The sequence below is a fragment of the Typha latifolia genome, chromosome 5 (genome assembly GCF_019914945.1).
Source record: "Typha latifolia isolate L0001 chromosome 5, TyphaL0001v2, whole genome shotgun sequence".
NCBI classification, from domain to species: Eukaryota; Viridiplantae; Streptophyta; class Magnoliopsida; order Poales; family Typhaceae; genus Typha; species Typha latifolia.
The window spans coordinates 12,348,843-12,372,843 of NC_133090.1; the positions used below are offsets into that span (position 1 = coordinate 12,348,843).

General features: G+C 35.3%; 3 protein-coding genes, 1 long non-coding RNA gene and 1 other non-coding gene across 7 annotated transcripts; 1 reads left to right on the plus strand and 4 right to left on the minus strand.

Moving 5' to 3' along the window:
• Positions 1–1,290: 1,290 nt before the first annotated feature.
• On the minus strand, positions 1,291–4,097 carry LOC140788247 (small ribosomal subunit protein eS26-like). Its single transcript, XM_073137427.1, has 5 exons — positions 3,921–4,097; positions 3,741–3,833; positions 3,555–3,639; positions 3,329–3,459; positions 1,291–1,608 (listed from the first exon to the last, which is right to left on the minus strand). The coding sequence occupies exons 1-5, from the start codon at positions 3,921–3,923 to the stop codon at positions 1,540–1,542; spliced, it is 381 nt and encodes a 126-aa protein (XP_072993528.1). The 5' UTR covers positions 3,924–4,097; the 3' UTR covers positions 1,291–1,539.
• Positions 2,057–2,159, minus strand: LOC140789991 (small nucleolar RNA snoR99). Its single transcript, XR_012109291.1, has one exon. It is a non-coding gene; the product is annotated as a small nucleolar RNA snoR99 (small nucleolar RNA).
• A 691-nt stretch (positions 4,098–4,788) lies between the features above and the next one.
• Positions 4,789–11,315, minus strand: LOC140788249 (vacuolar-sorting receptor 1-like). The gene is made up of 12 exons (XM_073137428.1): positions 10,555–11,315; positions 8,754–9,446; positions 8,550–8,638; positions 8,385–8,454; positions 8,222–8,305; positions 8,053–8,129; positions 7,867–7,948; positions 6,185–6,267; positions 6,030–6,087; positions 5,837–5,965; positions 5,292–5,398; positions 4,789–5,194 (listed from the first exon to the last, which is right to left on the minus strand). Exons 1-12 carry the CDS (start codon positions 10,844–10,846, stop codon positions 5,096–5,098), a joined length of 1,863 nt encoding a protein of 620 aa, XP_072993529.1. The 5' UTR covers positions 10,847–11,315; the 3' UTR covers positions 4,789–5,095.
• A 2,600-nt stretch (positions 11,316–13,915) lies between these two features.
• On the minus strand, positions 13,916–15,022 carry LOC140789024 (uncharacterized). Its single transcript, XR_012109126.1, has 2 exons — positions 14,727–15,022; positions 13,916–14,343 (listed from the first exon to the last, which is right to left on the minus strand). It is a non-coding gene; the product is annotated as an uncharacterized lncRNA (long non-coding RNA).
• A 251-nt stretch (positions 15,023–15,273) lies between these two features.
• LOC140788034 (glycerol-3-phosphate dehydrogenase [NAD(+)], chloroplastic) lies at positions 15,274–23,566 on the plus strand. Of its 3 annotated transcripts, none has more exons than XR_012108950.1 (9): positions 15,274–15,661; positions 15,755–15,891; positions 19,983–20,088; positions 20,324–20,525; positions 20,719–20,806; positions 21,564–21,711; positions 22,015–22,159; positions 22,247–22,396; positions 23,174–23,566. XR_012108950.1 is itself a non-coding variant. In XM_073137124.1 (9 exons), exons 1-9 carry the CDS (start codon positions 15,308–15,310, stop codon positions 23,186–23,188), a joined length of 1,350 nt encoding a protein of 449 aa, XP_072993225.1. In that variant the 5' UTR covers positions 15,275–15,307; the 3' UTR covers positions 23,189–23,566. The 3 variants fall into 3 exon arrangements, 2 of the variants coding, with proteins under 2 accessions (XP_072993225.1, XP_072993226.1); XM_073137124.1 differs by having other exon boundaries at positions 15,275–15,661; positions 22,015–22,164; XM_073137125.1 differs by having other exon boundaries at positions 15,545–15,661; positions 15,734–15,891; positions 22,015–22,164.
• Positions 23,567–24,001: the final 435 nt, after the last annotated feature.

Here is a 24,001-nt window from a genome sequence, read left to right on the forward strand (position 1 = left end):
CACTTTCGTTACAATATACGTCTTTCGATAGCACCACCAACCTCGAAACCAGCTTTGTTGGAATATGGGAGAAAAAACTACACGGTCAAATCAAATAAAAATAAAATATGAAAATATAATTGCAGACATAGATTTTTGAATTATTTGCACCAACAATTCACTTAGTTTTTGATTTTTCAGTCAAATTCTTTTTTCAATTTGTCATTTATGTTATTTAGTGTATCATTTAATATTAACGGAACACCTCAAGAGAAAAAGATAAATGACCCATACTAATCTCTTTTTTCATCATCTTCTTCTTCGGCTTTTCCTCTACTACTGTCGCTCATTTTCCTATCTTTTTTTACCACCTCAAGAAAAATTGTACATGATGATGCCACCAATTTTATTCAATTAATTTTATAATATTTGAATTTCAAATAATTATCTTATAAATTTTTTTTAAACTGCATTAAATTAGAATTTTATAGTTTTATGAAAAGAAGAATAATAAGATAGAAAAAAAGAGCAGCAACAAAGAAAAATTAACACCATATGAAATAAAAGAAGATGAAGAAGATAGAGATGAAGATGAGTAAAGGGTTATTTCTCTCTCTTGTAGGATTCGGTCAATATTTAATGATGTACGAAATGACATAAATAATAAAATTGAAAGAAAAAAAAAATCAAGTGTAAGAAAAATAATAAAAAAACTTTTACTTGTCAAATCGAAAACTAAGTGAATTTTGGTGCAAATAAACGTAGATTTAATGTAATGTTGACAATCTATATATGTAATGTTACAAATAGATTGTCTATCACGACAATTCAATCAACAACAAACTTGTTCGCTAGATCTGCTGATTTGTCTACGTTCTACTTATCATCCACTAATATGGAGTCTTTGATGGTAATATTTTGATATATTAGATAAAGATATTTTAGTAATATCCTTAATGTAGTTAATTTTTAATTTTGGTTCTAAGACAGCGTGTTCTGCAACATACAAAATAGGGTGTAAAATGCAAATTTCCCTATTATTGATTTATCAACGTTCCGCTTGTCATTCCCTAAATTGGAGTCTTTGATGACAATATTATGATATATCGAATCCTACATAGAGAAACCTATATTGGCCTTTGAATGAAGCCTATCCGGGAACATCAATTCTTAAGGTTACTCCACTTCTACCCAAAGAGAAAGATAAGACCTGACAATTTCTTGCCATCACCATTTAATCAAATTTATTAATTAACGATCCTGTCGTATGAACTTGGAAATCCGAATAAGCCAACAAAAGCAAATCAAAGATGCACCAAATATTATGCTTCACCGAATATAAATGAGGCCAACTTCTTGATAGTTCTCAGAACATCAGAAAATAATAGTCTTTAGATCATGACGACCAAACACAAATAAATCCACATCATCAAGCCATAGAATAAGCGCTGAAGTATTCAAAACAAAATTGACTCCTAAGAAAAAAGATTCAAACTCCAGCCCAAATTGTCCAAGGTCCCCCCAAGAAACAGTACTCATCGTTGTAATGATCTGCTTCCATCATGTGCGAGCCACGTTGGGCGCGGGAGCTCCACCTGGGCGTGGGGCTCCAGGCCTTACAGTATCATCCTGCAAACAATTACAAAAGTTCAAAGCCAATTGCAGTATAACTACTCTTGTATCATTATAGAATCAAAAAATAAAAATGATGGTTTACAGCAAGCAACAGGGTAGTAATAGATAAGATATAGCAAGCAGGATGTATATCTGTCGTAAAATCATGGTTCCTGTTAAATGTGGTTTTCTTATTGCTTTGTAAGTATCAGCACCATAACAATAGCATAGTCCACTAGAGGGCCCTCAAAGAAATTGGGGTTGAAATTGAGGGAATAGAGGGCCCTCAAAGAAATTGGGGTTGAAATTGAGGGACTTCGAAGAAGTTAGTTATATAAGTCCATGTAGTTTAGTACAAAAGATATCTGCATCGCCACGCTTCATATTGACAGCATATAAGCTTACCTTCATTTTAAAAAAAAAGTGATCACTCCGACAAATAGAAGTATTATTTCTTCTTCGAGAATGTCCCATCAGTAAATGATCAGCTAAGAACAGAACTACATTAGCTGACAAAGTGAAGAAGATGGTATCACATATCAGGGACCAGATCATCCCAGAGATACGTAGTATCAGTCAATGGGGCAGACATCCAGTCCCACATTACAAAAGGAGAGCATCAGAAGAAAAAGAACAATACTATATCAAGAATACACTAAAGTCAATCTGGTAACAATTCCAAGAAAGCACAGATACAAACAATGATCCTATGTTTTAGTTGTGAACCACTCCAATTTGCCAGTCTTTGCCACAACAAAATAAAACCAAATGACCAGATTAGCATCCGCAGCGAAATAAAATCGAGGACAACTAATAATGTGTTAAAAATTCACCAACAGTGCAGGAAAATAACCAAGTGCTGTGTAGAGAAAACTCCATTTATCACTGAAGCACATCAAAAGGTGATTCCCAATATAAGCAAACCAAAAAACCTGAATGAGCACAAGCAGGAGTTAAACAACCACAAAAGAATTGGTTGCCATATCTAAAGCCCTGAATTGCACCATTAACATGTTAATCTATGCTTTTGTTGACGCATCCATGGAAGCTGAAATTCCAATAAATGCAACGCCTAAAAGCAACTACCCATAAAAATGTGGCAATTAACAAGACAGACATCCAAAACCAACATAACAGATTTATTTTGTGATTCAGCTCATGCAGAAAGCGACATAGTTTTTCAGATCCAAACACGAGTTTTTCTTAGCAAAATATGGAATAAACAAGTGTTTCCACGACTATACCACCCGGCAAGGTGTTGAGTTGGAATCCCATTCTAAGGATTCTTGTGGTTCCGGCTAGCAAACTCTTTTAAGTCGCCTTTTATTTCCATGTTGTCAATCAGAAAGCATAGCATAAATGGAACTGGAAACTGTTTGCAATGCTAAAGAAATTATGTTTACAATGCTAAAGAAATTATGTTTATTCGCCAATAAATCTACTGCATAATATACCACTAATTCTCAACGAAACAGAGCACTTTTGCCTTTTGTCAAAAGAAATAAGAATAATAATCTCAACATCAAATGGTAACAAGACTAAAAAAATGTCAAGCAGCATTATACGACAATCAGAGAGTAAACCAACAGAGTTTATGCTAACAAAGTTAGCAAAGTACTAAAGATTTCCATTTAACAAGTAATGATTAAGTCTAAGCAACCGATAATTCACACAAATACACTCATAATGTTAAATAGAACATATTTAAACAGTATTATGAGCCTAAGAAATATACCCTGCGTCTGAAACGCTGAGGAGGCTCACGGTTCCTCCTGGCCACTCGAGATCTAACCCTAACAACGTGAGAGTGGATGGCGCAGGAGACACAGTACTGCATCTTAGCATATAGCTTCGGAAGCGTATAACCTAACCAAAAACAAGTATAAAACCGAAAAAGTAAATGTTAGTCCCTCAAAGTTCGGAAGCAAAATCGAATACAAAAGCTAAAAAAGCACCCATACCATCACAAACACACGCCTCCTGCACATCCCTCACGGCGGCTTGCTCAACAATATTCCGCACAAGAAACCTCTTGATAGCCTTATCCTTTATCCAAAGCAATCGAGTACGATCAAAACACAACAAAGATTTGTCGGCATAAGATGAGACCTAAAGTTCGTTTAGAAAGAAGGGATGGCGATATTTACCTTCGGGCAGCACTTGCCGCAGTTGGAGCAGCGGATGAAGTTGACGTGGCCGCGGCCGTGCTTGTTGCGGCCACCATTCCTGCGCTTGAAGGTCTGCAGAGAAGGAGATGGATCAGATCGACGGAGATAGGAAGAAGGAAGGAGGAGACCCGGCCAGGATTAGGGTTAGGATTTGGTTACCATGGCTGCGGATTGGATCGGTAGCGGAGGAGACGGCCGCTCGGATCGCTTCTTCTAGGGTTTTGATGCGCGGCGTGGGGAAGAGTCGCACAACTTCGTCCTTTATATCGTGGGGTTATGGGAGCGGAAGCTCATCCGAGCCGTCCGATGTATCAGGGGATTCTTCTCTTTGCAGATAAACCCCTATTAGCTCTCTCAAACAAACATATAATGAGCGATTTTTCACTTAAGCCTTGCACTTCATGCATATTACTTTTCTGTCCTTTTTAGATATTTATATGGACTCTTTATTATATATTATTCCCGTTTACTTATATTTATTATGCACTCTTTCTCATATCAGCAACTCTAAATCGAGAACTTTATTTACGTGTTAAGTCTTTAATTCATGATTTGCATGCAGTTAAACAATTGCTTTGTATGAGGAGAGGTGCAACTCTCCGTATTGTTAGCTTAGTTCTAATTCTCATGGAAGAATGAAATGAAAATTAAAGACGTATAATATTTTAAGAATAACTTTACGCGTATCTTTAAAATATAAATTAACTACATATTTTTAATTTTACTTCACATTTTATTATTTAGTTATAAAATATAATTATTAGTTTAAATAAATCTATATAAAAATTAATAGTTACTAAACTGTGAATAAGCATGTTAATTATATAAAAAAAGTTCGTAACTTATTTTATACAAAATTTAATTAAAATAACTAAATATTTAAAAAAATTAATTCATAATAAATATCCCTGAGCTAAACACTACCCAAAAGTATCTACAACAATTTAATACAGGTATTCTTATCCTTAAATTCTGTGTACAACCACAACCAGACAATACTATCACATGAAAAATACATTGAAGCATCTGACAGAACATTCTGAGGATCAAGTATTAACTGAATAATATTTGAAAGCTAACAATCTTGAAACCACTAGAATACCTCCAATCAAAAAGATGGCAAATTCTCTACCAACCACATTATTCATCAGCTAATTTAGTAGCACAAGTGGAGACAACTAAGTGCACTATCTCAGTTTGCAAATCAAAATGGTGGCATCTATGAGCTAGAAATTTACAAACATGATAACCATAGCCTATGGCTGACATCTCTGTTAACATGATCAACCAACAAAATTACAACATTTTTTAAGCTCTTATATTCTTTTGCAACTTTAGATGTCTCCATGCTGGATATGATTTGGAGCTTCTCCTTGATTGTCCAGCGGCATGTACTGAGCCATGATAGCACGTATCTCTGAATCCATGTAGCGCTGCGGACGAAGGACATAACCACATGAGATTTAATCCATTATGTGTACATCGTTTAATGAATCATGAAACATAATTATTCAAGGAAGGCTGTCATACCCGGATCCTGTACTTGTACACTGCATAGCCTCCAATTCCAGCCGCTGCCAGGCCTAGGAAAATTACCCATATGAAGCTCCAGCCCACCTCCGTAGTTGGTTCCTTACCTGCATGTATAGCATTTTTAGACGATCAAGAATAGTATCTTTGACAACTATTTGGAGGAGTTTACAACTATGTGGAGCTCATTTTTAGCAGTTAATAAGTTAATAATCCTTCTCAAGAAAAAAACTCATTCTTGCGTGTTTGTGTGTGTGTGTGTGTACTTATATACACATACACACAAACAGGTTAATGGCATTGTTATGCCAATGGGAATCCATCCAAAGAACAGGGTCGAGAGGCATAAATATCAAATTTGAAAGGGTATACATGTAAAAAAAAGTCTGTAGAAAGAATTCCACATGAGAAATATGATTTGCAGGGGCATTTCCAACACCTCAAACTAGATATGTCATACATCATTACATAAGAAAAAATAAACTAGTTAATTAAAAAGAGGGAAGGCATGAGTTCCAATAGAGATAAAGGTGGAAGATACGCACTTATGCATGTATCATGTTCTTTAATGTACAACAAGTCCCCACCACAGCTGCATTTGTAGCTTCCCCATGTGTTCTTACATCTGCATCCGGAACATTGACACGCAGTCCTTTCTTTGCACTCATCAATATCTGAAATAGTATTCGCAAGTTAAGTGACAAGAAGTAACTCAGATATCTATCTATCTGTATGTACCTTCACATTCTTTGACCCCATCACCCTTGAAGCCAGGTGGACATTTGCATCCTTCATTCTGAATGAGCCATAAAAAACAGGTTATCTTCCAATTGTAACTGCATTTTGGAAAGAAGGAAAAATATATAACAAAGCCCTTCCGTTAAATCACTTACCATGCAGGCAGAGTACGTCTGGCCATCTTTAGTCTTCTTCCAACATCCCCCATTATTAATTTCACACCGGCCAGATCCTGAAGCTGAAAAATGAGAGGATTATTTATAAAAGGTGCATCAATACATTATATAAGATATCTTGTGTACTAATCCCCCATAAATATATATAGAAGTTTGAAACAAATGTATATGCAGGTTCTTTCCTATAAATTCATCCGAAGTGCTGATCATACAGTGAACTGTAAGATAGCAAATATCCTCAAATGTGCAGGCTGACAAACAGATTAAAGAAAAGGGATTTTCAGAGAGCCTGCGTAAAAAAGCGAACAACTTATTGTGCTATCATCATTCACTGCATGTAAGCTCTTCTGATCACGGCCAATTCAATATATCTTAATGTTGCTCATGAAGGTATAACATTTGGAGAGAGGACATGAGTATGTGACAATATAAATAGTCAGATGCATAATATTTTACAACGAAAAGCCTCTTCCAGATAGAAATTAGACGCTACTAAGATGGCATTCTTTGGTCTATCAAGGCTTTGCAATTTGGATAATAACAAAGGTCAAGAACAGAATAAAGATAGTATGATACACATAGAAAACCCAAGGTCATGGATTATCACCATGAGGGTCGTTGAAAACCATCATATGTTATTTGTAGCCATCATCTATGGTATATTATATGAACCATGAATAACTTTAGAATTTCAGGAAAGGATATTTTATTTTCATATCTATATTAAAGGTGCCTCATTCATGAAATGCTTAAAAACACCAAAATATCTGGATGGACATAAATACATAATGAGACATGGACTTTAAGACATGCCCACTGAAATTAGTAATCATACTAATGTAGATATAAAAGAATCTGATCAATTTTCTAAAAGTAAAAAATTCATAAGAAATTAAAAGCAGCAAAAGTTTGCAAAAACAAAAATTCTACAGGTCTGGTCATTCAAAAGATCAAAAATGTATAAAAGACCATTTACAAATGATGATGAAGCAATAAAATAAGAAAAGTAGACCACATCTGTTCCAGTTATATCTCCATGATTGTAAAAATCACTTATAACTCACTTCCTCACCATAGCAGCTTTCCAGCTTTTCAATGTACACCAATCATTTTGTAGTGGTAAATCATCTTGCTCCTTTTTCATAAATTTACAAGAACTGCCTCCTTGCCATTTTATAGTTGGCCTTCCTCTTATCAAGCTGGATCACCTACCTATTGTTTGTTCTTGTGTTGAATTCTATCAGTAATCTAGTGAGAAGGAGGCAACTCAGACAAAAATAAACCAGCTGGGGCACATTCACTTTTTCTAGTCTGATCTTAACAGCGATCATCTAAGTCAACCAGTAGTTGCAGGGATGAAAGTTAAGATTTCATGTCCATTGAAACTCCATCATGATATCCCAGAAGTTTTCATGCCTTCCTTCTTTTATCAAATCAGGTTGCTAATCATCTAAAGGCAGTCACATAGGACTTGGAAATAGAGAACATTTCTTCTAAAACAAGAGAAAACTTTAGAGTTAAAAGTTACGATACTACTGAAATTGTCATCTACTCAGGTCCTCAAATTAGCATTTATCATGTGCATACACTCAATATATTCATTTATAAAAATTGTACATGTATGAAAATTTGCATTATTCATGTGTGCATCAATAGTGTACCTTCACAATGGGTGTAACCATCTCCAGAAAATTTTACACCATTTACAACTGGACACTCACAAATTCTTCCACGGAAAGTGTCCTGCATTAAGATGAGAAAGATTGAAAAAAGAAAAAAAACATAAGTGCATATGCGTATTACTATGACATTTGTCAAGAAGTATAAGAATGCTGAACTGCATCTACCTTGCATGCAGTGACATTAGCAGCCTTATCTTGCCAGCATCCACCATTATTTTCTAGGCACTCATTTGTTTCTATGCCTAAAAAGATGAATACAAAATCATGTCAAATGATTTTAGAAACATGATGAGATCAGCAAATAGCAATATGAATTAAAGAAAATCACAGCAACCTTCAGTCAAGCAAACAGCTGGTTCGGTAGTCTCTTGAAAACCTGCACAAATTGCTTTAAGCACTGCACCCTTGTCCAGCTTTCCTGAAAAAAACAAGGAGATGAGGTTTTCATAATAGTCCATAATCTCACTTTGCGCTAATAATCATTATTATGAAATCACCTCTATATTGTCTGTTGTTAACAATAAGAGTAGGTAAGATAGTAACATCCCCCCGAGATCCTTTGCCAATCTAAGAGAACATCCAGAATAATGTAAGTGGGTGAAAATAAATAAGATCATGGCCACGATGTGAAATAATACTCTAGTAAAAGAACAAGGGTAAACCTGTGCATCTTGTTCAGCTTTAAGCACCGGATTGTCTTCGTCTGCATCAGGATCTCCAACACATTTGTTAATCTTCTTGAGATTAACACCTGTTATATACATAGCAAGTACAGTCATTTCAAGTGAATGAATCAGCTTATGTAAGAACTAAAGAATAAAGATCCTGCCAAACAGCATATATTATGCATGCAGCTATCGACTTACCCAGTGACTTGATCACCTCTTCAGCACATGCAGTAGTATATTTCTTTTCTTTCATTGGGCAGCGGATTGCAAAGTCAGTCACATAATCCCACCACAGCCAAGGTTTCCCACTTTCATTAGCAACTTTAAACAAGCAGACCTGACGCAAATTTTGGACCACTACATCTTTCCCATCATATCCTTTGCTGAAATCCTGTTCCGGATCAGGAGCACAATACCTTCCATGGTTGATACACTGTGATTTGCACTGCTTGCTAAGGATGAAAGCTTCAGGGCAATACCACGTAATGTAGTGCGGAGTGAACTGGGTATAACCCTTCTTCTCCAGTATTTGTGCTGCTCCTTTAAAGCTCTTCACAAATTCAATTTGACTGTCACATTTGGCACCGCATTCATCATTACTATTAGTCCAGAATTCGTACTCAACACGCTCATCAGGATGGGGCAGGGACTCCCTCCAATCTAAGTTTACATTAACCATGTCACCATTTTCCAATGCTTTCTTAAGGCTGTCACCGAAACCTTTGCTAATAAGTGCTGAAGGAATGGTGATGTTCTGCAGATAATCTGCACTACCACTCTCTTCTTCAGGTGTATCCATTGTTATTAAAGGTTCGACCTTGTCATCAGCAACAAGAATGGCAGCAGCTCCTGCATTCTGCGCATTCCATGCCTTTGCTGTGAAGTAACAATCTGTTCATAACAAGAAGACATCTGGAATTATTATTTCATAGTCATGCTCTGATATAATAATAACTAAGGAATTTCAATGTCCATAATAACTATCATCAATGGGTACAAGCTGTAAACTATCCAAGAAATTACAAGAATAAATGCAAGGGAGCCAACCACTGCAGAAAACATTCAAGGATATGATTTCAATATGTCCACAAATGTCAATATACTTGGTGAGCAGAACATGAAGATCACAAACTAAATAAGCAAACATGAAGAAACTGAAATGGAATTATGAAATGCAAATCTAACTGTTCCTTAGCAAATTTTAGACCATGGACAGATAAGAAAAAACTCCGCAAACATGCAACTAATAACATGCTGGAACAAATGTTGTTGTCTGGTAAAGAATAGATAAAAGAGCATAATGTGCCTCCAGAGGGAATACAACAAGAATGAAGTTCATGCTTGGAGATAATCATCTCTGACAACAGGTACCCAAACATGGCCACGGCATTATCGGTCACTACACCTAAATCGCATCCAAACAAACTAAACTTCTTTACGAAATCATCCTTGCAATTCTTTCTGTTTGAACAAACATGATCCCACAGTTTCAGTTCTTAAAAGCAATCCACTTAGCCATCTCAAAGAGCTTCAACCAGACACCTTGAAGTGGACGAAAATTTCAGCATCAGCTAGTATGAGTAATAAATCAAATCGCTACAAAAGCAGAGACTATCAAGGAGTAGAAGACCACATAAGCAGAGATGAGCTGAAGATGCCATCAGAACACAATGGAAAGAATCTTGCAGTAAATTTCTTGATTTTACTTCCAAACATTGGTCCACTAGCTAACTCGAATGAAGCATGCAAACATGCAAATTGACAAACCAACACTACCAGAACCTACTTAAAGTTAGAAGGATTGAGCAAGTTATACCACATGCAAATACAGATCTAGTAAATATCTTGAGATCCGAAGGCATAGGAAAAATTCAGAAAGAACGTATTGCTTAACAAGCACAGATACATCTGAATCAAAAAGAAAAAAAAAAGGAAATTGCCTTGTTTAGAAGAAAAAATGCATAAATTTGAATCAAACAGAAAAAAGGAAAACCCTCACCTCCTCTGTCGACAAGAAGAAAGGTAGGGAACCCTCCTGGTTTGGACTTGAAGGAGATATCAAAGTCATTGAAGCTCTTACAGGCTTTCCTATTTGATTTGGGATACACGACGAACCCAACCATAGTTCCACCGTACTGCGGAATACCAAAATTCCCGATCGCACACTCATAGGTACCCTTCAAGCTATCAGGTGAAGTAACCTTCAGGCTATTCTTCTCCACCACAAATCTCCCCAAACATGAGCCCCATAGAAGCAATACCCAGATGGAGAACAGCAACTTTCCTCTCATCCTTACCCAAAAACCCAAGGATCGCAAACAAATTTCTAGAAAAAGTAGCAAATTAAGTATTTCCCAAAAGCTAGATCATAAGAAACCCAAGTCCGAAAAACTCGATCTTGAGTTCAACCCAGATTTAACACACAAAAAAAAATAAACGTAATATTTTCCCCCCGATGCCGTAAACCAAAGAGAAAAGGCTTGCAAAGATCGAATTTTTTTTTTCTTCGAAAGCTCGGGATTTGACGACAGCGCAGATCGCGGAAGGCCAAATTTCCACTTGAAAGTGCCCAAATCGGATCGAATTCGAAATAGAAGAGAGTGATGGTCGTAGTAAAACCCCACTTTCTTTCTCTCTCACTGGTTCCTTTTAGGGTTTCGCCACAGAGACGGAAGAAAAGGAATTTCGCAGCGGAAACAGCGACGTGTTTACCTCTGCAGCTTCCCCAGTGTAGAGTGGCGTTCTCTAGTGCTAAAACCTACTTTAACTCCTAAGAAAAGAATCCAAATCCAAACTCCAACCCCAAGCGTGACTCATCATTGGTCTTTAGATTAGTGGGTCTTGCTTAATCTAGAGATTTTAATTTGTAATGGTCCATATTTTTAATAGATAGTTCTTTTCTTTTAATCCGATAAAAAATTTATTTTATTACTTATATAGATCGAACAACTAAGAAACCTATAAATGAATTTTTAATTTTAATTTTAATTTTTCAATCATAAATATTGCGAAATAGTAGAATCCAATGAAGGTTGGTTGTTTAACATATAGACATAAAGTTCTCCTTCCTATCCTACAGTTATTAATTAACCGTAATTAGCATAATATCACCGATAGATTTACGATATCATCATTAAAATAGTTCATTTTATGAATCTTGTTACGGTTTTCTAACCCAAATATCGCGACATTTAATTTTAATTATCACGTGATTGTGGTCCCCTGCATTAAATAAAAATAATAAGAAAAGTGCTATCTGCCACGAAATTGCGAGAAAGATCCACGCGCAACTAGCACGTGATTTATTGTACATTATTATCTTACAAAATAATTGAGAGATTAGTGGACCCAAAGTATAACTTGGGCTCGGGGTTAGGTGGCAATCAAGGTATGTAAGGCCATCCACCAATAGAAAAACGGCACGTGTGTATATATATATATATATATATATATATATAATTTAATTTTAGCGTCTACAATCATAAGATGATATTTGTTAAGTTAAATTACAATTTAACAGCATATAATTAAACTCGAGTTTAACTTTAGCATCGGATTTCACGTAATCTAAATAATTTTACCTTTGTATTTGATCGTAATGGTCGCATTTGAAGATATTCATCAAAGACACAATTATAAAGGATTGTATTGATTAAATTTTAAATAACTAAATTATAATAAAAATATACATTTGTTTGATATATTTATTATATTTGAAATCAGATTATGATGGGAACCGAGTCAGATCGAAACACATAAAAAAAAAATTTTTGGCTCAATAGATTAAATCTAATTATTTTATTTAGTTATTTAGTTTAGTTATACCAGTTGAATAAAATCATCAATCTCTAGATCTATAACTTTAGTATTCACGACTTAATCCGAGAAAATAAGTAAGACGGTTTAGTTGGTTTGTTAGGATTTTAATTTAGTTGTTTAGATTCCTAGGGTGCGCCTTTATAGAGTTGAATTATTTTTGGATAATTGATATTGGCTTTGGTCTTGAGAATCCCACAAAAGCAAAGTATCTAATAGAATCAATTTTCCAACAAAATCTGGCACTAAATTGAAACTAAAACTGATAATATCCAAAACTATTATACAACAAATGGTCTCAAAGTATAAAACTTGTGCTTTGATCCACTAATCTGATGATCTGTTCCATGTCATGGAAGCATGGAATTCAGTTTATCATTGAAATATTAATATCAATATCTGTTACTCAGGTTCTTATATGTAACATACTTGAGCACCATAAACTCTATATAAGCATTACTATCTTGTGTATGTAGTGAAAAAATTTTGTGCAAGGAATATTTTGATATATGAACACTTCATACACATCTAATAATGCTATTGACAGCTCCATTGTCTTGCTACTGATTCTTAAGTTAGGAGATGAGGTTTATCTAGTCAAGAAGAGTATCATTCAATAACCCAGAAAACTTAGAATGTAAGGTTCAGTTCTGGTGAAGTTTATCCTGAGATTATTATTGTTATAATTACCATTATTTTCTAAAGATATATTAATTCAATCGAGACAAGTTCTACTCAAAGATAGATGCATAAACAAGGTTGACATGCCAGATAATTAGGACCACAACAACATAGGTGGCATCTCTATGCTAAGAACATAACAAAAGCTAAGCCAAGAACATGATGATTGTGCTGTTGAAACATGGAAAAACTAATAAATTTTCATATTGGAGTCCTCAAAATAACCACACAAAAAAAAGAAAAAAAAACCAGTAGAACTTGTCCTCTTTTGCTTGCCATTAGCAACAATTGGAATGCAAAGGAAAATGCAGAGCATGAATGCTTCATGTAGTCAACCTTTGGACAAATATGTTATGAACTCAAAGATACATGTTCTATCGATGAACAAAAGAAAAAAGAAGAAGACACCTAACAGGCATGTCAAGAAACTTTACAAGAATAAGTGACAGTTTTTATTGCCAGCACTATGGCACCTCGCATGAAGAAGGCTAAGCTGTCCCTTCATTCTCACAATAAGAAACAAAAAAAGATCTAATAACATTATATCATAATTATTGCATCCTGCATTTGTTACTAATTATTGTGTTATAATTACTGTGTTATAATTACTTAACATGAATCACTTTTTATCAAGAATATATGGCACTAGCTCATCTGACTTCATTTTTACAGTTAGTAGTCCAGAAAGACATTCTGATGCAATAGATCAAAGAAAAGCATAATAACATTGACGCAAGACAAACTGGCAACATAAACTAGTGACAGCGAGATTCTTCGAACTGGTAGTGAACTAGTGATACCTGCATGACAGCATGCATCAAACTGAGAACCCACAAACCTACGATCTAAAGTTGACAGTAGAATTTATAATGCAACTAGAAACTGGTGCATTTCCAATAAAATAGCCAGCAATATTTTCGGTAAATTCAGTTCATCACTTCCTATTGATGTAATATATGACAGCATCTCACTTGACTAATCATACGAAAGGAAATCATCACAAAATGAATCCAGTCCATAGCAAAACATAGCAAGCATCATATCATTCATAAGCACAGAACATAGACCAATTGCAGCCAAATCAATCAATCAAAATGAGTGGTAGTGATGGTGGTGATGGCTGCAGTCATCCCAGCCGAAGCATCGCAGAAAGGGGTAGAAGGATGAATAGATGCATCTTCCAAAACCCCTCAAAAGTGATGCCACCAGAAAGCATGGGCAGCAGCAGCAAACCAACAAGGGATCATCAAATGGGCTGTCATGGCCATGATGATGGTGGTGACCCATGTTCCTGGAACGAGTTTGCAAATAGGATTCAGGCAAAGCAGCACAAAAAGTAATAGAAGCCAGTGTTCTTAATGTAATCAAAGCAACTTCCTGTTTCCAAGTTAAAGAAAAAAAAAAAACCCGGAAGGCAACTCCCTTTTGCTAAAGCCCGGTGAAAACTTCTCCTACAAATGGGTACATCTCGATGCAAAAATTGGCAGGAAATACAGAACATCTGCTGCAAACTTGAACTTTACATGAAACAATCCATGTATTTGAGCAAAATCTATCAGCTACTAATATCGAATTAGCAACATGGATCCAATTTCTCCAGAAATTAGAGCAAGGTCTGCTAAATTAACACGAGAATCTGCAAATACTACGAAGAAGAAGAGAGATCCACACTACCTTCGACCAAGAGGCGCCTCAGATCGAATAATGGAAGACCCAAATCGATGGATAAGTAGATAACTATAACGGATTAGAGACAGGAAGAAAGTGACAAGGAAATAAAGGACGAGAAGAAGATAATGATAGATCTTGCTCGAGATTTTCACCCCCCAAACAAGAGGGAAAAGTTGCCTCTTTTGGAGGAGTATTGCGTCAACGCTCGCGTTTGCTCTAATACAAGCTATGGGTCATGGTCAGAAGATTCTCTAATCTCTATTGATGGATTAGAAGCTAAGGTTCTTAATTAACGCGTTGCCATGTAATCCGAAAGTTGTTCTCTTTATAGTGCTTCCTCGGTTCCTCCATGTATTTTTGCATATTACCCCCAAATGTTTGGTTATTATGAAAATTATATATCGAGTATTTGCATATTAATCCCTCACTTTAGGTATTATACTGAACCTAAGACAAGTACAGTGCAGCAGGAAATTCATACATTCCTTTCTGCAGACGATCCGATCCCTCGTTGAGTCGACCTTCGTACGCGCGGGAAAGGATAAAGCTCGCTTCTCTCGACAGAGCTCCTCATCTATCCAAAAATGGCGGCTCTTCTCGCTGAGCCTTCTCTCCTCACTCCCCTCTCCCATTCACCGAATCCTCGCCGAGTCCTCTTCCCTTCTAACCATAGATATCCAACTCTCCATCCCAATCCCTTTCTCCTCTCCATCTCCTCTTACCCTCCCCCTTGCCCCTGCTCCGCCGGAACCCTAGACCCTGATCCGGCGGCCGAAAACCCTAACCTTAACCCTAATTATAACTCTATCGCGAGCACTAGGGTGGAGGGAGGCAGGGACCGGAGGAGGGCGGTGCGGATCGCGTGGGAGAAGCTGGTGCGGTGGTCCCGGTCGTGGCGATCCAAGAACAAGAGCGACGTCCTCGAGAAGACCAAAAAGGTTTCATTTCTTGGCTTTTGTCTGAATTTGGTGTGGGAAATATGGAATCTCTTGCGTATCTTTCAATGATAGTGCCGTTGTGGTGGATATTAGGTTGTGATTCTTGGCGGAGGATCTTTTGGGACGGCAATGGCGGCACATCTCGCGAGCAAGAAGGCAGAGATGGAGGTTTCCGTGCTTGTGAGGGATCCTCACATTTGTCGAGCTATTAATGAAACCCACTTCAACTGGTGAGACGTTTAAATCCATCTTCTATTAGATAAGGCTCTCTAAGCACATCGAGATATGTGAATTATTACTCATAGTCTGGTTACTGGTGGTGACAATTATTGCGTTGTCGGCTGATTATTTTACCAGTTGTATTTGATGGATTGAGATAACTATAATCAATTATGTCGTGGGTTATCATACACAAAATTCTATCACTAATTCCTGGCCAACATGTGGTTAAATGGAGGTCATAATTGTTGACAAGGTACTAGGGGGTTGTAAGCTAATGTGGGCCATTTTTTTTTTTTTTTTTGGGTTGAAAAAGGCAAAAGCACCGTTTCATTGGAACATAAACATTAATCTCCCACCAGGAGATTAACAAAACATCTAGATTACCAAAACGCAGCATTTCGGCTCTACCTCCAGAAATTCAACCTAGTAATGCCGGTCATGTTTTACTAGAATAATATGTAAATATATTTGGTAAATGCTTATATCTGCCATTATAAAGGCATGCCCATGGGACAAGATGCAGTTGGTTAAGCAAGATCATACTGGACAAGCACTGTAGTGCAAGAGCACTCATAGTGGATAGCACCTTTAGTTCAAAGCATCAGCTACCATAACTATTTCTATGGCGTAGGAAGTTGACTTTGTAAGGAAGAACTGACTTCTGCGGATAGGAAAGGGAAATGACTGCTATCAACGTTGTTGCTTGTCTTGCAGGTGCCAAATCTGTAATTACCAAATGCTCAATAATATACGCTTGTTGTCAACAGTAGCATAGTACTTGATTTTTCTGAAGTCATGGGTTGCCCTTGTATGAGATCTATTATGAGACGGTCCTCCAAAATGAAGGCCAAAATAAGAAGGTGCACCTAATAGAGTTTTTGCTTTGCATCTTTCTAGTTCACCATTTTCGCCTTCCAAGAAAAGGAAAAAGAGTTGGAAGAAAGAAAAGGCTCACCTTCATCATATTTTTTGTTTTACATAATTACAACTGAAAATTTTCAAAATATCATAATTGCTATTACATTCATATATAATTGTCACTAAAATCTTTTTACTCTTTTAAAATTGCCATTATAGTTTGTTTTTAACGAAATTTTCTAATAAAATATTGTTAAAGTTAATAAGCCTATATAAATGATAAAAAATTTCTTCTCTTGAAGTTTAGAGCAGAAAATATTATCAACCTTTTTTGTCGTGCATAAAAGAAGATATTTTTCCTTGTACTATGATATTGGGTAAAATGTTGGATAGTTTTTGAATTATTTTAAATAATTTATACGAGGGCAAAATTTTTTTTTACTCTAAGTTTGGTTTTAATCGTGATAAGTTAAATTTAACTAAGGGAAGAACATTTTTGAAAGAGTACAAAGATTTCGGTGGCAATAATAATATTTTAAAAAATATAGTAGTAATTATAATGTTTTGAAAATTTTTAGTGGCAATTGTGTAAACATCCTTTTTTCCCCTCCAAATTAGACCATATTGCCTCCTTCATCCTATCTCCTTTGCTATTCATCATTATTTGTCTTTTGAAGTGTGCTTAGGTTTGTGATTTATTCCAATCATTTATAATTGTTAGACAATTAGTTGATTCAAAGGTTTTAGTTATTAGGCAATTGATTATAGACCAATAATATATATCATACTTTTAATACACCCTCTCACATGCAGCCTATATACGCACATGAACAAATGAAAGGCACGATAATCCCACCACACAATAATAGATAATAGAAAATAGGAATTATCAAATCAATTTTAGTTATTTTCTTAACAAATATTATAACACATGGAGCCTATTTTTTAACTTTTTCTTATTTTTCATCAATCATCATCAATTAACACTAGTGAAGTCGGATCTTCACGACCAATTACTAGTCGAGTTAGATCATCTTCACAATTAATTGATCTTTTAGAAATCTTAGATAAAATTGATGATAATAGGACTAGAGATGATAATGATGATGATAGTGATACTGATGTTGATAATGACGAGACTCAATTTAGTGGCAATGAGATAGAATTAAGATATGCGTCCCTGCTACACAATCTTCTCAAAAATATATTATTTTTATAGAGTAGAAAAATTTCGTACATGCCACCCAAGATCAAGACTACGAGGCCAAATCTAGACAACATGAGGCAGAATTTATGAGAGATAGAAGAAAGAAAATGGATTATCTCAAGCTCAACATGATTACAACTAGATAAGGGAAGGACTTGAAACTGTAAATAACAAAATATCAGGAGAGGTGCGTCTACAGGATGATGAGTTCATCATTATTACCATCATATTAATCACACCTACCAGAGCCATAACACTCTTATTATACTCCATATTCATAATTTGCATATGCTTACGGTGCTAATTGTTTTCGTGCATATTGACTATTTATATCATGTCATAGAAGAATTATAAAATTTTTATTTATATGAAGATTATGTGAGATGTTACAAAGAGCAATACTGTCGGTGGATGAGTTTGAAGATTATCGACAGTATTTAATACAATATTTTTATGTTATTTTTGTGTCAGCAAATGAAGTCTTTGATCCTCCTCGTCATTCTGCATTCAACTATATATTAATTTTAATTATTAAATTATTATCAATTAATACTATGTGTTTAATGTTATTATGTGTTCAATTATATTATGGAGTGTTCAATCATTAATATTAGTTTTAATAAATGTATTTAATCATATTATGTGTAGTATAATATTTATATTTAGCTATTGCTTTATTTTTAATAAAATAGGTCATTTACAGAAATAATCTAAAAATTAACACTATTAATGTAGGTTTTAATATATATATTTAAATAAAAAATCAAAGATTGACATATCGAATATCCAAAAACATCTCTAAATATCCTTAAAATTTAGTTAAAAATATTATAAATAGTGACATAGCACGATACGTGCCACTGGTACGACCATCATTGAAATAAAGTTCGAACTCTAAATCTCTAGAAAAACAAGGCTCGATATCATGTTAAATAACCAATTGATTTAAAAGCTTAAGCTGTTAGGTAACAGATCAATAATATATATCATACTTTTAACAATAATTAATCTTCTTCAAAAGTAGGTTTCCCATTTCATCCTAACTTGCCCTCTAAATGTAGTTGAACTACCTACCCTGACCTCCCTCTTCTCTAACTTGCTTATTTTGCTAATTTAGAGCCGACTATTTTTTTTATAATTTAAAACATTTTAGCAAGCCTTACTCATGTATGTAATTTTCAGAGTGAGAAATGTTAGGTGACAATTGGATACATGAGGGGACAAATGCCAAGTTGCATGTTGTCAGAAAAGCAAAACCTTGATCAGAAAACCTTTTAAAATTTAAAGACTTGTTTCACTTTTGTTTAATGATGCCTTCGAAATGTTTATGCTTATTTTGTTAATGCGAGCAACCTCGTATGGCCTTCTTTCTATTTGCTCTTTCTTTTAGTCTACAACCCAACTTACGATAAATAACTTATTTATACTCCAACATATGTACCTATGTTTAGATTATCCATGCTTCTCATGAGATATTAATATAAGCTAAGGAACAAACTTATTAGAGGCGAGAGAAGTTCATGCGGTCTGGTAAGGATAAAATCCAAGTGGGATTGGAAGAGAAAAAGAATTATAGATTATTTTGATTGTCCAATGAAATATTGCACCATGCTATCCTGGTATTGGATGTAGTGATGATGGATGAATATTTAAGTAGATTATGTTTGAGCATTTACATATGTAGATAGTAGGTCATGAAGATAATTGTGTTACAGGAATTATGATAAGTAGGTATGATGTAACGTTGAGGTATGGATAAAGTGGTATGAGAATTGACAGAATTATTAAATTGAACTGTTCTGAAATATGACATGGCTCTTGGTAATGTAATTTGTACTTACTCAACAGATAATTGAACTTCCTCCATTTTAAGAATGTAGAATGTCATTTCATACTAATTCAAGGAATACACTCTTGGATACTCTTGCTGTATTAACAAATTTTTCTAGTTTGTCTCTTCAGAAAAATGGAATAAAACGTCATTAGCTTTTAGAAAGCTTTTAATATTTTTTTTTCAATGCATTTTTACTGCAGCAATTATTTTCCAGAATACAAGCTGCCAGAAAACATAATTGCAACAACCAATGCAAAGGATGCTTTAGCTGGAGCTGATTTTTGCTTACATGCTGTTCCAGTGCAGGTAATCTTAGCTCTTATCATGGAACCTTGGGTGCAGTTATGGATACTTTCTCTTATAAACCTTGATGTACTCGTGAGGTTTTTCCACTGTTTTCCCTGACTATAGAAGTAGAAATGGTAGTCTCTTTGTCGATAATAAACTATTAGCTGCATATTTTTGTGTGGTTGTCATGTAGTATGGACTTTTTCTTTATGAACTTCAGAAATGTCTACCAACCTAATTGATTTTATGGCAGTTCAGTTCATCTTTTCTTGAGGGAATTTCACAACATGTTGATCCAAAGTTGCCATTCATCTCTCTTAGCAAAGGGTTGGAGCTTAATACTTTAAGGATGATGTCCCAAATAATTCCGCAAGCACTGGGAAACTCTCGCCAACCTTTTATTGTTCTGTCCGGGCCCTCCTTTGCAGTGGAGTTAATGAACAAATTACCAACAGGTTTGTTTGGACATTAATCATTAAGCAGGCATGAACTGCTTGTGTATTTGGCTCTTAAGCTGAGACTGTATCAACATGAGGATATTTTTCTTATCCTTAAGACTTGAGTTCCTAGATAGACATATCAAAGAGTAGGTACTTGTTCATTCTAAAGGCTAAGAGACACTTCTGTTATCTAATTGGTGACCTGCAGCAATGGTGGTAGCTTCGAAGGACAAAAAGTTGGCTAGTGCTGTTCAGCAATTGTTAGCATCTCCACACCTGAGGATAAGCACATCCAGGTAGATAGACTTTCTTATTTTATTCATTAACATCTCATGATGACCGTGGAAGTTTCTTTATATCTGGCTTTGCATCTTGCGAGACCATATTATGACGTTTAATCACTTATTCCTTGTGGCTTGTGAAATATATTTTATTCAAGAAAAGCAGACACATGTACAAAATAGCAACAAGAACCAAGTCTTTCATACCAACTATTTGGGGTTGGCTACCACCTGGCTATATGGAGGCAGCCAACTCGCTAATCACTTACTGAGACTAAAAATGGAGTTCAAGGCTTTTGGAATGAAAGGAGATCACCAAAATACTCTTTTCGTAGTTTTTTGTTCGATGAACTCAATTACAAGGCTTACATGCCTTTCCTGAGTATAAATTTTGCATATAGCCATATACTGCTCTGTGGCACCTATCATTTATTCTTGCAATACATATTCATGACTCGAACATAGGCTTACTTATGCTGGAAGGAGAAACACTAATTAAGAAAAGGGTCCAAGTTCTTGAATCTTAACTATGAAGGGTTGTCACTTGTCAGGCAATTATAGTAATTAAAATGTACTTTCACATATAAGTTTTAGTACCTTATCTTATTTGAATGGCTTCATCCTTCATCTAGCTCACACAAAATGCAACATACAAATAATGACATCTCCACAGAGTCAATTAGAAATTTAGAACTGCATTTATTGTGGGAATTTTGACATTTTTAGAAGTTCCCTATATGATACATGATATGTAACCTGGGTGATGCTTCAGTGACGTAACAGGAGTAGAAATTGCAGGCGCACTTAAAAATGTACTTGCCATAGCAGCAGGTATTGTTGAGGGAATGCACCTTGGAAATAATTGTATGGCGGCTCTTGTTGCGCAAGGTTGTTCTGAGATACGATGGTTGGCAACAAAGGTATATAAGTGTGTTAGCAAGTAGTAAATCTAGTTCATGATATCAGAGATGTCATTCATGATTAAAAGTGTAGAAGTGTTATATATGATTGCTTTACAACATTTTCTTAATGCCTCCTTATATTCATTCTATTTTAGATTTACTCATCAATACATATGCGCCAATGAAGAATTTAAGAGTTACATGGAAATGTATAAGTACTTCTGTAACTAATTTCTAGGTTTACACTTAATACGATAGTCTGTTGAAGCTGCGCAAAATCTTGCCCTTCATTACCTGACTAGTAATCCTTTTTCTATGTAGATGGGAGCAAAGCCAACAACACTTACTGGTTTATCAGGATCTGGTGATATAATGCTTACGTGTTTTGTCAATCTTTCACGAAATAGAACCGTCGGATTGCGTCTTGGTTCAGGAGAGAAGCTTGATGAAATATTAAGCTCAACGAGTCAGGTTTCTGAGACTTATCCTGTAGTAGGACTACTTGTATCTTGTAAGCGAGACAATATGATCTAACATCATCATGCCGTTTTAGGTAGCTGAAGGTGTATCAACAGCTGGGGCCGTCATCGCATTGGCTCAGAAGTATCATGTAAAATTGCCAGTCCTGACAGCAGTTGCACGCATAATTGACAATGAGTTGACTCCCAAAAAGGCTGTTCTGGAGTTGATGAACCTTCCACAGGTTATCTTACAAATCAAATAGTTTGTTGTAAAGCTTATCTTAATGAAATTATGTCTCCAAAAGAAAAGAAAAGCATTTATTATGAAAATGTTTTTATAGTTTGCATAGGAAGCTGTCATTGAACTATTTTAAACATAGTAAATTTCTTATTATGACTACAAGATATGGGGAGGTGGTCCTTATTTCTTATCAGTACATAGTCAAACTTTATTTCAAGTGACTGGCATGCCTACTGAGAGGGGAATAGGATTAAAGAATACTGTTAGAAACATACAGATATTTTCATGGTCCTAAAGGGTTCTCTTTCCTTGTTTCTCCTATCAATCTTATTCTTTGCTGGAACAGTATGGGAAAGGAAAAAACGATCAAAAAATTTAAAGAAAAGGACAAAAGCTAAAACTGAGAACCTTGGTCTCCTAGAATTAATATAGATGAGTTAGTTGAATTAGTTTCTATTTTCTGTATAATGTAGGAGAAAGTATTTCTATTTGGTAACTCAGTACAAGTGGCCTTAGGAAAGAAATTTGATCTTAAGAATTTCCTCAGTCTACGACACTTGGAAGATGAGAAATGATAAGTTGCACCTGAATTTTTTTTTATTGCAGTTCCTTAGGCTTTTACTTACCTGAAGAATAATGGTTTGTGATTACTCCCTAGATTTGTCGATGTTTGAGTAAATCATTTATTTTACATCTTATTGGCCTATCATATATTGCAATAGTGATTTCTGAATTGCAACAGTGATTTCTGAATTGCAATAGTGGCTTCTGCTTGCAGGTTGAGGAAGTCTGAATTCATAAGAACTTGAAGAATGTAGTTCAGGGTAATAAATATATCTTTTCATTGATATAAGGCATACAATACACACCCACACAACTTTCTGGAATTGAATCTCAAGTGTTCAGTATGAAGTGGTCGATAGGATTCATCAATGATACTATCTGCCCGAATATCGTCTGAGAATTTGAACGCAGGCTCCGCCAATTACTAGTGCTCTTGCTTTGATCTTCTCTGTAATGCATTGCTGGAAGGAAAGATGAGCATGGATAGCAAGAAAAGGAATTACATGTAGCATTTCTTACATGAATGATTCTTAAAGTATTGTTTGTAGAAGGAATATACTCTTATTAATCAATAATTGTGTTTTTGTTGAGAGCATCAAGCATTTAACGGTGTCTCATTAAATGCCAGACTCTTTCTAATCAATAATTATTCAAACATGCACAAATATTATGTAATCCTACCTGTCAGTACTGATATGCTCGTTATTTTCGCTTTAATTCATTTAAAACTTTGTAGACGGGTGGAAGTATTCCAAATTCTGAACTATGTGATTGCAAACGGAAGTCAAAACTACCGTCTTCTAAACTATAACTTATTTCTTGTCAATTATGATGACACCGGATATAAGAACAAAGACTTGGATATCGCTCTCAGCTTCGTCGGATAATGAATACCAATTCAAGATTGATTAGGCCTCAGGAGCATATTTCTCGATAGATTTGTAGCCTAGAATTCTATTTCAGATGTTTGTCCGTATGTTATTAGTCAAATCGATAAGACTGGACGGTTTGTGATTATTGAGAATTGAATTAAGATCTATTA

What these genes read in the sequence shown, in the direction of transcription:
- LOC140788247 (XM_073137427.1), bottom strand. An exon ending in GCGGCAAGTGCTGCCCGAAG is followed by an intron (nt 3,640 to 3,740) that starts GTAAATATCGCC and finishes CTTTGGATAAAG; the next exon opens with GATAAGGCTATCAAGAGGTT. An exon ending in GGAGGCGTGTGTTTGTGATG is followed by an intron (nt 3,460 to 3,554) that starts GTATGGGTGCTT and finishes GTTTTTGGTTAG; the next exon opens with GTTATACGCTTCCGAAGCTA.
- LOC140788249 (XM_073137428.1), bottom strand. Translation starts at nt 10,846, where the DNA reads ATGAGAGGAAAGTTGCTGTTCTCCATCTGGGTATTGCTTCTATGGGGC. An exon ending in AGACGTACTCTGCCTGCATG is followed by an intron (nt 6,088 to 6,184) that starts GTAAGTGATTTA and finishes TGGCTCATTCAG; the next exon opens with AATGAAGGATGCAAATGTCC. An exon ending in TGGGGTCAAAGAATGTGAAG is followed by an intron (nt 5,966 to 6,029) that starts GTACATACAGAT and finishes ATACTATTTCAG; the next exon opens with ATATTGATGAGTGCAAAGAA.
- LOC140788034 (XM_073137124.1), top strand. Translation starts at nt 15,308, where the DNA reads ATGGCGGCTCTTCTCGCTGAGCCTTCTCTCCTCACTCCCCTCTCCCAT. An exon ending in AATGAAACCCACTTCAACTG is followed by an intron (nt 15,892 to 19,982) that starts GTGAGACGTTTA and finishes TTTTTACTGCAG; the next exon opens with CAATTATTTTCCAGAATACA. An exon ending in AATGAACAAATTACCAACAG is followed by an intron (nt 20,526 to 20,718) that starts GTTTGTTTGGAC and finishes GGTGACCTGCAG; the next exon opens with CAATGGTGGTAGCTTCGAAG.